Raw genomic sequence first — 12,885 nt, forward strand, 5'->3', positions numbered from 1 at the left:
TCTAGGTTTTTAAATGGAGCCATACCTACTTGCTATTTTAATTATCATAATAATTGCCTTGATTGTTATATGTTTGTGTTTACTACGCTGCTACATAATTCGGCACAGAACATGTCCCAGTCGTGCTGACCTCACTGGTAAAATAGCAATTGTAACTGGAGCAAATATTGGCCTTGGTAAGGAAACTGCATTGGAGCTGTCTCTAAGGGGAGCCAAAGTAATACTAGCCTGTCGCAATGAATTCAAAGGTAAAGAATGTGCTGCCGAAATTCGTCGTCAATCTAACCAAGAGGTAGTATTTCATAAACTTGATTTAGCATCTCTGAAGTCTGTGCAAAAATTTTCTCAGACAATAATTGAGCAAGAACCACGTATTGATATATTGGTAAATAATGCTGGAGTTTTTCGATGTCCTTATATGCAAACAGAAGATGGTTTTGAGATGCACATGGGAGTGAACTACCTGGGGCATTTCTTACTGACTAATCTTTTACTGGATCTACTTAAGAAATCTTCACCAAGTCGTGTTGTTTGTGTCGGGAGTTTCCTTTACGCTAGAGGAAACATCAACTTTAAGGATTTCAATTCTGAAAGAAGCTATGATCGAACCCTTGCTTATTGTAACAGTAAACTTGCTCTCAGCTTGTTCTGTCGAGAGCTTAGCAAACATCTAAGAGATACAAGTGTAAACGTGTACTGTGTCAATCCAGGAATTGTAAGAACAAATTTACTTCAACATTCCGTTCCCGTTTTCATTCGGTACATACAGCCTTTATTTCCAATGTTTTTAAATGCTAAAGAAGGAGCACAATCAATCATCAATTGTGCCATTTCAGAACAACTTGCTGAAGAAACTGGGTTCTATTATTCTGGTTGTCGACGGAAAGAATGGCACGATAAAGCTTTGAATGAAGAAGTTGCCAAAAGACTCTGGGAGTTTAGTGAAAGACTAACTGGATTGTCCTAACAGGTACGTAAAAAACAATATTTTCTGTTTATTTAATTTTATTATATATTTCTTTACTACCCACAAGGGGCCAAACAAGGACAGACAAACGGATTAAATCGATTACACTGACCCCAGTCCGTAACTGGTACTTAATTTATCGACCCCGAAAGGATGAAAGGCAAAGTCGACCTGGGCGGAATTTGAACTCAGAACGTAACGGCAGACGAAATACCGCTAGGCATTTCGCCCGGCATGCTAACGTAAAGACAGGTGAAATACTTATTTCTTCACTACCCACAAGGGGCCAAACAAGGAAAGACAAATGGATTAAGTCTATTACATCGACCCCAGTGCGTAACTGGTACTTATTTATCGACCCCGAAAGGATGAAAGGCAAAGTTGACCACGGAAGAATTTGAACTCAGAACGTAACGGCAGACGAAATACGGCAACACACACAAATATATATAAATATACATATATACGAAAGGCTTCAATCAGTTTCTGTCTATCAAATCCACTCACAAGGCTTTGGTCGGCCCAAGGCTATCGTAGAAGACACTTGTCCAAGGTGCCACGCAATGGGAATGAACCTGGAACCATGTGGTTGGTAAGCAAGCTACTTACCACACAGCCACTCCTGCGCTAGTAAACAATTTCAAAATAAACTTTCAGCTTCAATGAAAAACATTATTCTACTTTTGTTTTATTGCTGAGTTTAATGGATTACTACCAAACATAAAATTATTTCTATCTAATATGCCAAGCTCTGTCAACTTCAGTAGTTTCCCTTTCTGGATCATAAAACGAAACATTGCCCAATTAAAAAATAAACATTAACAACAGAAAGTTATGAGAAAACGAAAACAATAAATGCTTTGGAAAAAACGTTTTGTATTTATTGTGTATTATTGCTCACAATTTTTTTTTGTGTAGGTTCGCTATGTTTAGCACAAATTACATTTGTCAAAATTTGAACGAAAACTGATGGTGTGTGAGTCTAAAATGAATTTTCAAGATTGAAATGAGAATTAAAACTCTGCATTTCATCAGGTAAAAAATTAAATACGTAAGAGTTTTACTATCAGGCGTAAAGAAAACATTTTTTTAAAGATTTCATGCCAAAGCAGACAACTGAATGTTCTGTTTTTTTTTTCCTAATCAGACAAAAAGGTGATGGTTAAGAAAAGAGTTGAATGTGAGACAAATCGAAAATACAAATTTAAAATTAAGTTGTATATTTTCTTACATAAACCTCAGTTATTTTAAGTCTTGTAAACAAGGTAAAAATTTAGAACGGTAGTTTCACTTTCGTTGGCGGAAGTAAAGAATTCGCACACCCAGTATTTAGGGGTTTTATTACGACGCAAAAGGGTGGAGTACATATTCTTTACCTCCGACCTTTCGCCTCTCCTCCCTAACCTGACTTTGATAAGGGTTTTGATATCAGGGTCTGAATGGTTTTTCTCCCTGCACTTCTATCAAAGTTTGCTCCAGATTTTTTTCCATTTTATAAAACTCCATTATAAAGTAAAATAATGTGAATAATGTGAATATTGTGCCATATTTGTAATTTTTTTGAGGCATTTAAAAATTTTTTGTGGGGGGTATGTTGCTTGCTTTTGATTTTTCCGATTTTGCTGGAGTTTTTCAAGATGGAATAGAAATTACGATAATGATACAACTAACTTCAATGCCCCAATACTCCAAACAAGCCGTTTAAGAAAAAATAAAATAAAAAGAGAGCGCTGGGGAAGAATTTTACGGCCTTAATAGAATATTTATAAGATGAAATTATTTTAACAACTGCAGCATGGAAGATGTTTATAAGCATTTAAGAACACACAAAAAAAACCATTAGAATCACTTCGACATTTAAATTTAATGTGTCAAAATGCAGCACGAAGTTTTGTCAGTGAACAGGTCGCGGTTTCAAAGAGACGAAAATATTTTGACACGTTTTTCTGCTTTCTTTTTTATTTATTCTTCCTGTTTTGTGGGAAATAATAATAATAATAATAATAATAATAATAATAATAATAATAATAATAAAATTATTGTATACAGTGCTCAGGTGCACCATTGTTTTGCAATTCATGCATTTGTTATAGAGTGTAATTATAAGACTGTTATAAATGTTAGTCATGGTTGTATTGTGTGTCGAACACCTATCACATCTCTCAATGAAATACGTATCTGATATCCTCTTCATGTTTAAGTGAATCTAACGGTTTTTTTTCTTTTTGTGTGTGTGTGGTCTTAAATTGTTTATAAACATCTTCCACGCTGCAAAAATACTTTTGTTTCAGCACACGATCTTAGATCAAGTCACTTGCTGTGCAAGTACATCTCCGAAATTATATTTTACTTTCACGAAAGTGAAACCGAATGTAAACAAGGACTGCTGCTTTGTGTGTGTGTGCGTGTGTTATGCACAAGACATTCAATCCTCACCGTTTTAATGAAGGAAAGTGTGTGTCGACTATAAATAGTTAATTAAAGGTTTCAAAAATGTGATGTATAAAAAGCTCCCAAAAAAGGATTTCTACTAGTTTTTTTTCTTCTTTTAATACAGTCTATGGTATTTATATAAAAAATTTCTCAGCACAAACACATTATACGTGCAAGATTCACACAAATAAATACATACGCACATCTCGAGAGCTGAATGTTGTGGGTCGTAATTAACAGCAACGAGCCTTATAAAAATAAAGAATTTTTGTATCAATCAATAACTATTTCCCCCCATCTTTCTCGCTAATACGACTAGTAATTTTATGAATATTGATACTTTCCCATTTAAGTATAAGCACACTACTTATGATTTATTTTTTAATTATTATTATTGTTATTATAAAATTAATCAGTGGCGTAATTAAGTACAGTAAACAGCTTGCACTACTGCTAATTAAGTGACCATCATCATCTGTTTTGGGATTAAGGTTTTTTTTTTTTATTTCATTGTTCAATCGGCTAGAAATAACAACCAAATCTCTATCAAATTACAGTCAGATAGCCATACAAGAACGGGATGGTCACGGTTAGAATCCTTTTTCTGCGCAAAGATTAAATTACTCCACAGGGGAAGTGTCAATATTCATAAAAAGAACACAGTAAAAACGATCAACAAAATATGTAGTGCGATTGTAGGACAGGCAAAACACCATGGGAAAGACAAATGATGTCCTGAACAAATACCCACAATTAAAGTGCAAAGAAAAGAGATGAAACCCTTTTTTGTAACCCTTGGGCTATAGATTTTCGACATCCATTCAGGTTTTTTAAAAATATTTTTCGAGCAAAACGAAAGTAACGTAATATGTATTCATTAAAGAAAGAATACTATAATATTTAGTAATCTTTCACTTTCTGTAATTATACAAAAGTAAAATCAAATAATTAATAAATTAATCACTAAGTGCTCTAATGAATATTCTTAATCATCTTAATTATAGAGTGTGTTTTTTTTTTCAAATAACCGAAGGGATGTCCAACTTTACATTCAAAACAATTTTTGTGGAGAGAGATAGCCCTGCACACTTGCTGCGCTATATATATATATAGGTACTACTAGCGAACAGTGGTCCCGGTGCGCGCACCTGTATATATATATTATATTATATTAAATTACCATTGACTGTTAATTATATAGTTTTGGAATGTTTTAAGTGAAAACATGTGAAGACTAGAAGATCGTCCTTCCACCGATATGTTTTTTTTTTTGTTGTTTTATGCCTCTTTAATTTCTTTTCTTTTTTTATAATTCCGTAAATGAACTTAGGTGGAATTTTGGGTTTTTGTTTACATATTTCACGATCGTTTTATATTTAGTTGTTGATTCAAAAGAGGGTCTTCTCGTGCTTATTTTACAGGTATTTCGAAATCTCAGAAACCGTCTCCATAACAGCTCGTGAAAGCAACCACAACGATAACAACCACAACTGCCACGGTGGTGGTGAGGACACCCATCACGAAGAAGAAAAACTTCTGCATGCTCAGCATCCTCACATAAGCCGAATCATAATGGTCCACGAACACAAGTAGTACTCCCATGACAAACATTAGGCTAAAAAAACAATTCCAGCTACAAAAATGAGATATTTTCTCTGGCAAACTTTTGTCCTTGAAATCTGAGTTTTTCGATTTGTCGTTCTCAGAATCCAGCGACTCTTTTTCTTTATCGGCCGTATCGAATTCACTCTGGCCCAAATCTTCATTGATGTCGTAATCGGCAAAAGCATTAGGATTGCTTTCTTCATCGATGGAAAAAGTGTTTTCTTCGGGTTCACTCCCAAAATCTTCATAAAAATCCGAGCGGCCATACTGAGATCCATACCCGATCGGGTTTCGTTGGTGAAGATAAGGGTGGTACTGATCTGTCATAAAATCCATCTCGATCTGTGGCTGTAATGGTAAAAGGTTTGATTCAAATATCAAACAATTAGCAATTCAAAATGTTTGTGTCAGAGATATAAACCGTGTTATTATGATGTTTACGGTGTCTTGAAATACGTCTCTTCTTTTAGATATGACCGTTTAACCCCCTACCTCTCTTGCTTTCCCTGTTTCGAAATTTCCTCAATTTCATCAATAAATATTGACATATTAAAATTTATATACCGTTTCCATTTATGAATCACACCTCAAATTATATGTAAATGTTTACATTTGCTAAATGAAACTGCTAGGAAACTATATCAAAGGCTGTTGATTTCTATTGATTTAGAATCGGGGATTATATTTCTTGCTTAGAATTCGATATGCCGAGGAAATAATTTATCGAAGCTTCCAGCAGATTAAATAAATAAGTTGAATGAAATTATCTCTTTATGTGCAACATCAGAAACTAAGGCGATGTTTTTATGAGTTCTGATAAATCTTGTTTTTTTTTTGTTTTTTTTTTGGTTTTTGGTTTTTCCCATCGCCAATCTCCGACTTCGCTTGTCTCTGCGGCCCCTTCCATCTGTCCTTCTGCAACGGCACTTGCGCTGGTTTGGCCATGCAAATACCATGTAGGCGTCCGATGGGTGAACTGAGCCGTGATGTCCTTCTCCCAACTCCACTTCCCAACTGGCGGAAACGCGCGGGCGGACAGCTGAAGACCTGGGTTACGACGATCGAGGAGGACCTCCCCGTGCTCACGGGACCACAGGTGGTCGGCCTGCGTCGATGGAACCGTGACTGGCTCGCTATCTCCAAGGAACTGGCGCAGGACCGTCGTACGTAGGCAGCCATGGTTCGAGATGCCTCGAGGGTGGTAGAAGAAGCCGACTCAACCTGCCCAGGGTGAATGTCGCCACAAGTACATGTAAGTAAGTTGTGTGAGGCCCTGGTCAAACCTTATCGGGCAAACTTTACAGTACGATGGCAATCATTAGGCGCAGGAGTGGCTGTGTGGTAAGTAGCTAGTTTACCAACCACATGGTTCCGGGTTCAGTCCCACTGCTTGGCACCTTGGGCAAGTGTCTTCTACTATAGCCTCGGGCCAACCAAAGCCTTGTGAGTGGATTTGGTAGACGGAAACTGAAAGAAGCCCGTCGTATATATGTATATATATGCGTGTCTGTGTTTGTCCCCCTAGCATTGCTTGACAACCGATGCTGGTGTGTTTATGTCCCCGTTACATAGCGGTTCGGCAAACGAGACCGATAGAATAAGTACTGAGCTTACAAAAGAATAAGTCCCGGGGTTGAGTTGCTCGATTAATGGCGGTGCTCCAGCATGGCCGCAGTCAAATGACTGAAACAAGTAAAAGAGTATTAGTTAATCTACGTTTAATATGCGATCCACAGATCCAGCGCTTCAGATATATGATACCTCTGTTTAATTAAGGACCCCGGCATGTAATAATTTATCATGGGGTGCAGTGTGAGAATCCGAGTACGCCTTCCCTAATCTATTCATGTTTACCTGCAGGTTTTAGTGATGGTCACAATAGATGCGAACTACATAGACACGGTTGAGCCACCACGCGGTCACGCCCTGCTAGAATTAGCAGCCAAATCTATGTCAGGCTATTGCAAACAACAACCTGTCCACTTAGAAAGAGAAAAACCAATTTGGAGAATTTCATAGCTGTACTTTTATATATACAAGGGACAAATGAAAAGTTTTTATAACCAACAGAGATAATAACTATATATATAACATGTATGAGTATGATACATATATAATAGGCGTGGTAAGTAGCTTGCTTAGCAACCACATGGTTCCGGGTTCAGTCCCACTGCGTGGCACCTTGGGCAAGTGTCTTCTACTATAACCTCAGGCCGACCAAAGCTTTGTCAGTGGATTTGGTAGACGGAAACTGAAAGAAGCCCATCGTATATATATATATATATGTGTGTTTGTGTATATGTTTGTGTGTCTGTGTTTGTCCTCCCAACATCGCTTGACAACCGATGCTGGTGTGTTCACGTCCCTGTAACTTAGCGGATCGGCAAAAGAGACTGATAGAATAAGTACTAGGCTTCCAAAGAATAAGTCTTGGGGTAGATTTGCTCAATTAAAGGTGGTACTCCAGCATGGCCGCAGTCAAGTGACTGAAACAAGGAAAAGAGTAAAATTGTAATACAAAACCACATTATAAAACAAATACAAAACTGAAGAAAGCACAAACATGAGCGTAGAAAGAAGGAAAAAAAAGGAGGAAGAAAGGGAAAAAAAAACCATTAATTCAACACCAAGTGTCTCAGTTGGTTGCACACCACAAGGTTCTAAGGAACCTACTGAAGCAAGCCAACACACTCAGGGTATTGCTGCAGGCAATGGCAAGGCTAAAGCATAGGAACAGCCAAACACCCCTAAGGACATCAGCTGATGCCTCGGTAAGGCGAGCCTCCAATGATGTCAAGAACTTCACCATTAGGGGCCCAGCCCCTCTAAACTTCCCAAACACCACAGGCTGGAAGAAATGTTTCACTGACAAGTCATGATGCTTAAGGATTTTGTTCCTTTCAGTTACAGAAGCAGTGACCCTCCCATTTACTGCAGCATGCAGGATTTGGGAGGGAGCAAAGGAGCCACACACTATGATGTCTCAGATGAGGCACCTGCCTCTTACCCAGAGACAAAGGGTAAGACCATCTGGTCTCTTACCATCACTTCTGGATAATCTTGCTGGCTCCAGAACTGAGGGCATATTAACCCAAGCCAGGGCTTGCTTAATGATAAAGTTTAGCTCGATGTGACGAGTGACATAACCAGCATTTAGGCAGCAGACTGACTGTGAAAACCTGTAGAGTCAAGGGACCTATTTCTTTACTACCCACAAGGGGCTAAACACAGAGGGGACAAACAAGGACAGACAAATGGATTAAGTCAATTATATCAACCCCAGTGCATAACTGGTACTTATTTAATCAACCCCGAAAGGATGAAAGGCAAAGCCGACCTCGGCGGAATTTGAACTCAGAACATAGCAGCAGATGAAATACCTATTTCTTTACTACCTACAAGGGGCTAAACACAGAGAGGATAAACAAGGACAAACGGATTAAATCGATTATATCGACCCCAGTGCATAACTGGTACTTATTTAATCGACCCTGATAGGATGAAAGGCAAAGTCGACCTCGGCGGAATTTGAACTCAGAACGTAGTGGCAGACGAAATACCACAAAGCATTTTGCCCAGTGTGCTAACGTTTCTGCCAGCTTGCCGCCTTTATTGGAGTCAAGAAACCTTCCACAGTAACATCTCAGTCCCCTACAGATGTTAGCTCCCACTCTGACTGTAGTAAAGATGCAGGGCTCATCTAGACTGAGGAAATCACCAATGCTGGCAACAGGCAGGGCACCAATCTAGTCCCCTGAGAACTTCACACTTGCAAAAAGTAGGCAACACCTTGAAAATTGATGAGATTGCCATTTGTTAAATAACTTGAACCAAAGGATGTTGTTGAAGCTGAAATAATTTCATCGTAGTAGAGTAATTATTTCCCTGTATTAACACACAAAACTGTTAAATGCATATTTCATTTATCTCTTTTACTAAAGGGTGTCTACTGTTAATTGTCAAAAAAGTTTCTTCGCACTTCATTGTAGACTACTAAGAAGAAATACCGTAAATCCTCAAGTATAATCCGCATTTCCCCCCAAAATTTAAAGGTCAAAATCCCTAGTGCATACTATATACGAGGTTAATAATGAAAATTATTTTCTAAGCAATGTCCGAGTCTCTATTTGCTGTCCAGCAATGTTTTTATTCAGACGCATTTTGTGATGTCGGGCGTGAAAATACCTTAAGCTAAGCCTGAAAGCAATGAAGTCATAAAAGAATCATCCATAATTTGTAGTAAGCAACATTTATTAAATGTTATTACTGTAATTTCTTTATTTTCTGCAAACAAAATGCACAAGAAAGCTTCATGTTTGCATTATGTTATATATACAATAATAATAAAGGACGTTATCGTATACATTTTTACAAACCAAAGATGTTATATAGACCTCTTTGACTCAAGTTCGAGAAGGGGTGCGTATTACATACAAGGTTTAGGTTTTTCAGAGGTACAGTCCCCTAAAAATGCCCTGCACATTATACTCAAGGGCGGACTATACTAGAGGATTTATGGTAAATATTGAAAAATTTATCTCTGCTAGTGTTGTGGAAGGATTCCAACCATCCACCAAGTGACTAAAAGTGAGCTGACTCATTGTTATAAAATAGAGAATTGTGGTTGATTGGCAGTTCAGATTGATTAGCAGTTCACTGTGAGCCGTTGATTGAGAGCATTGAGTCTCATATAATAGTGGTTGTATTGTGCTGAGTAAATGCTTCCACCTACCCACCACTTCGTTAAATTATATACCCAACACTAGGACATAAAAACTAGTCATAGAACTTTTATTCTAATAGCTTCTTTCCTTGAGTGGAAGCGCGTGGCTTAGTGGTTAGGGTGTCAGCATCATGATTGTAAGATTGTGGTTTCGATTCCTGGACCGGGTGATGCATTGTGTTCTTGAGCAAAACACTTCATTTCACGTTGCTCCAGTCCAAAAATGAGTAATGCTGCGATGGACTGGCGTCCCATCCAGCTGGGGAACACATACACCATTGAAACCGGGAAACTGGGCCCACGAGCCTGGCTAGGCTTTAAAAAGGGCGCATTTATTTATTTTTTTTCTTTCTTAGGACTGCTGCTCCCTGGAACTCACCACCATCCTTTTGTTTCCCTCTGGTTTATGATATTCTGTCTTTAAACTTTCTCTCAATTGATAATTTTTGAATTTGTAAGCCCCTTCTTTTCCTTCTTTAAAGTCCCTTATGCTACAGTGGCCTCAAACTTTGTTTAGGACAAAATTGTATTTTAAAACAAACTAGCAAAAAAAGAACAAGGGAAAAACAAGAAAGAGCAGGGGTGCCAGTTGAAGAGGAAGATCCACAGAACTAACAGGGGCTTTGAATTAAAAAGTTCTGAAGTGACACAATCAAAAGCTAGTACTCTGCAAGTAACAAGGACAGTTAGATCAAAACTTAAGAAACAATAGAGCTTCTCTTTTGAAATCATATCTTTTACAAAAATTCATTAAATACAACAGAAGCAATATTAGATTAAATAGCTATCTATGTATCATACTTAATGTAAAGACATTGTGAAAATTTACTGCAATATTTGTCTGGAGATAGTATCTCTTATGGAACATGCTGTGTCTAAAATACAAACTATTTTGGTAGCAGATGAAAATCATCCTACAGCAGAATGTGAGAATGCTAAATATGCATATGGATTTTGTCAGCAACACTGACACAATGGCAACTGTATGCTAAAGCAAAATCTGTAGCTATTAATATAGAAAAAACAGTGACTGGACAATCACTGATGTTGCAATTAGTTGCTTAACTGAATAAAAACCCATTATATGCAACAGAAGCAGTACCTGTTTTAATATAATTTTTACCTAGTAGTGAAGGTACATTTCCTAGTAATCAGGAAGTTTGACCTAAGGTCATAAGGTCAAGGGTTTAATTCTTGGACTGTGCAGTGGGTTGTGTTCTTGAGCAAGATACTTCATTTCATGTTGCTCCAGTCAAGCAGTCTAGTCAGCAGTAACAAGAACCAGCTAGGGTGCTGGTGGAGCCTGCATTCCAGGTGTTACATTGAAGATGCTCCACTGTCTCAAGGGTGATGGGCCTGAAAGGATATCTATGTCAGCTCATGACTACAAAGCATCTAAAAAAATTACTCTTTACTCTCTCTCTTTTACTCTTTTACTTGTTTCAGTCATTTGACTGCAGCCATGCTGGAGCACCGCCTTTAATCGAGCAACTCGACCCTGGGACTTATTCTTTGTAAGCCTAGTACTTATTCTATCGGTCTCTTTTGCCGAACCGCTAAGTAACGGGGACATAAACACATCAGCATCGCTTGTCAAGCAATGCTAGGGGGACAAACACAGGCACACAAACGCATATATATATATATATATATATATATAATATATATATATATATATATATATATATATATATATACATATATACGACAGGCTTCTTTCAGTTTCCGTCTACCAAATCCACTGACAAGGCTTTGGTCGGCCCGAGGCTATAGCAGAAGACACTTGCCCAAGGTGCCACGCAGTGGGACTGAACCTGGAACCATGTGGTTCGTAAGCAAGCTGCTTACCACACAGCAACTCCTGTGCCTATTAGTGAATGTATGGTACATGTTACTAAGCCATGCTCACTGATGATAAAATAATATAAATTAGGTGTAGGAGTGGCTGTGTGGTAAGTAGCTTGCTTACGAACCACATGGTTCCGGGTTCAGTCCTACTGCATGGCACCTTGGGCAAGTGTCTTCTACTGTAGCCTCGGACCGACCAAAGCCTTGTGAGTGGATTTGGTAGACGGAAACTGAAAGAAGCCTGTCGTATATATGTGTTTGTGTGTCTGTGTTTGTGCCCCCAACGTCGCTTGTCAACCGATGCTGGTGTGTTTACGTCCCCGTAACTTAGCGGTTAGGCAAAAGAGACCGATAGAAAAAGTACTAGGCTTACAAAGAATAAGTCCTGGGGTCGATTTGTTCGACTAAAGGCGGTGCTCCAGCATGGCCACAGTCAAATGACTGAAGCAAGTAAAAGAGTAAAAAGAATAACTTAGCAATTTGACGAAAGAGAACGACAGAATAAATACCAGCCTGAAAAAATAAAATAAGTACTAGGGTCAATTCATTCAACTAAATATCCTTCAAGGTGGTGCCCCAGCATGGCCACACTCTTATGACGATTGAAGCAAGCAAAAGATAAAAGATAAAACTGATATGTCTGCCTTCTTAAGTGGTACAAATGAGTTACTTCCCCTGAAATATTATCATTAGGAAAAGAAGAGAAAGAAAGAAACAGAAAATAAAATGACGATAGAAAAATACGAAATAAAACAAAATTGAAACAGGTGGAAATTGTTAAATCGACAGGAAAAGGGAAAGGAGGTGAAAAAACTAGCAATGTGGTAAGGAGAAGGATGGTGCAAGAACAAGATGATATAAGATTATATAAAAAAGAACAAAAACGAAGGCAAAAAATAGTTAAGTGAATCACGCATATTCTAAGATATCTGCATGGATTTGATTGCAGTTAGATTTTCGCTCAGTTAGTCAAGTATGACCCAGTTACACAACTGGGTCATAGTATCATTATTTGTGCAAGAAGCTTCAAGAATATGGAATTGTAAGGTTAAAATAATATCGAGAACTTGATTTGCTATATCAGTATTATAAAAAAATGTAGATTTAACAGTAACTTAATATTACTATCATATATATATATATATATATATATATCATCATCATTATCATCATCATTTAGCGTCCGCTTTCCATGCTATCATGGGTTGGACGGTTCAACTGGGGTCTGGAAAGCCAGAAGCCTGCACCAGGCCCAGTCTGATCTGGCAATGTTTCTACGGCTGGATGCCCTTCCTAACGCCAACCACTC

The 12,885-nt window shown here is 38.0% G+C and overlaps 1 protein-coding gene across 1 annotated transcript; it reads left to right on the forward strand.

Annotated features, from left to right (window-relative positions):
* LOC115217269 (retinol dehydrogenase 14-like) lies at nt 1-970 on the forward strand. The gene has a single exon (XM_036507200.1). The coding sequence runs from the start codon at nt 14-16 to the stop codon at nt 965-967; it is 954 nt and encodes a 317-aa protein (XP_036363093.1). The 5' UTR covers nt 1-13; the 3' UTR covers nt 968-970.
* Nucleotides 971-12,885: the final 11,915 nt, after the last annotated feature.

This window comes from Octopus sinensis, linkage group LG11, assembly GCF_006345805.1.
Source record: "Octopus sinensis linkage group LG11, ASM634580v1, whole genome shotgun sequence".
NCBI lineage: Eukaryota > Metazoa > Mollusca > Cephalopoda > Octopoda > Octopodidae > Octopus > Octopus sinensis.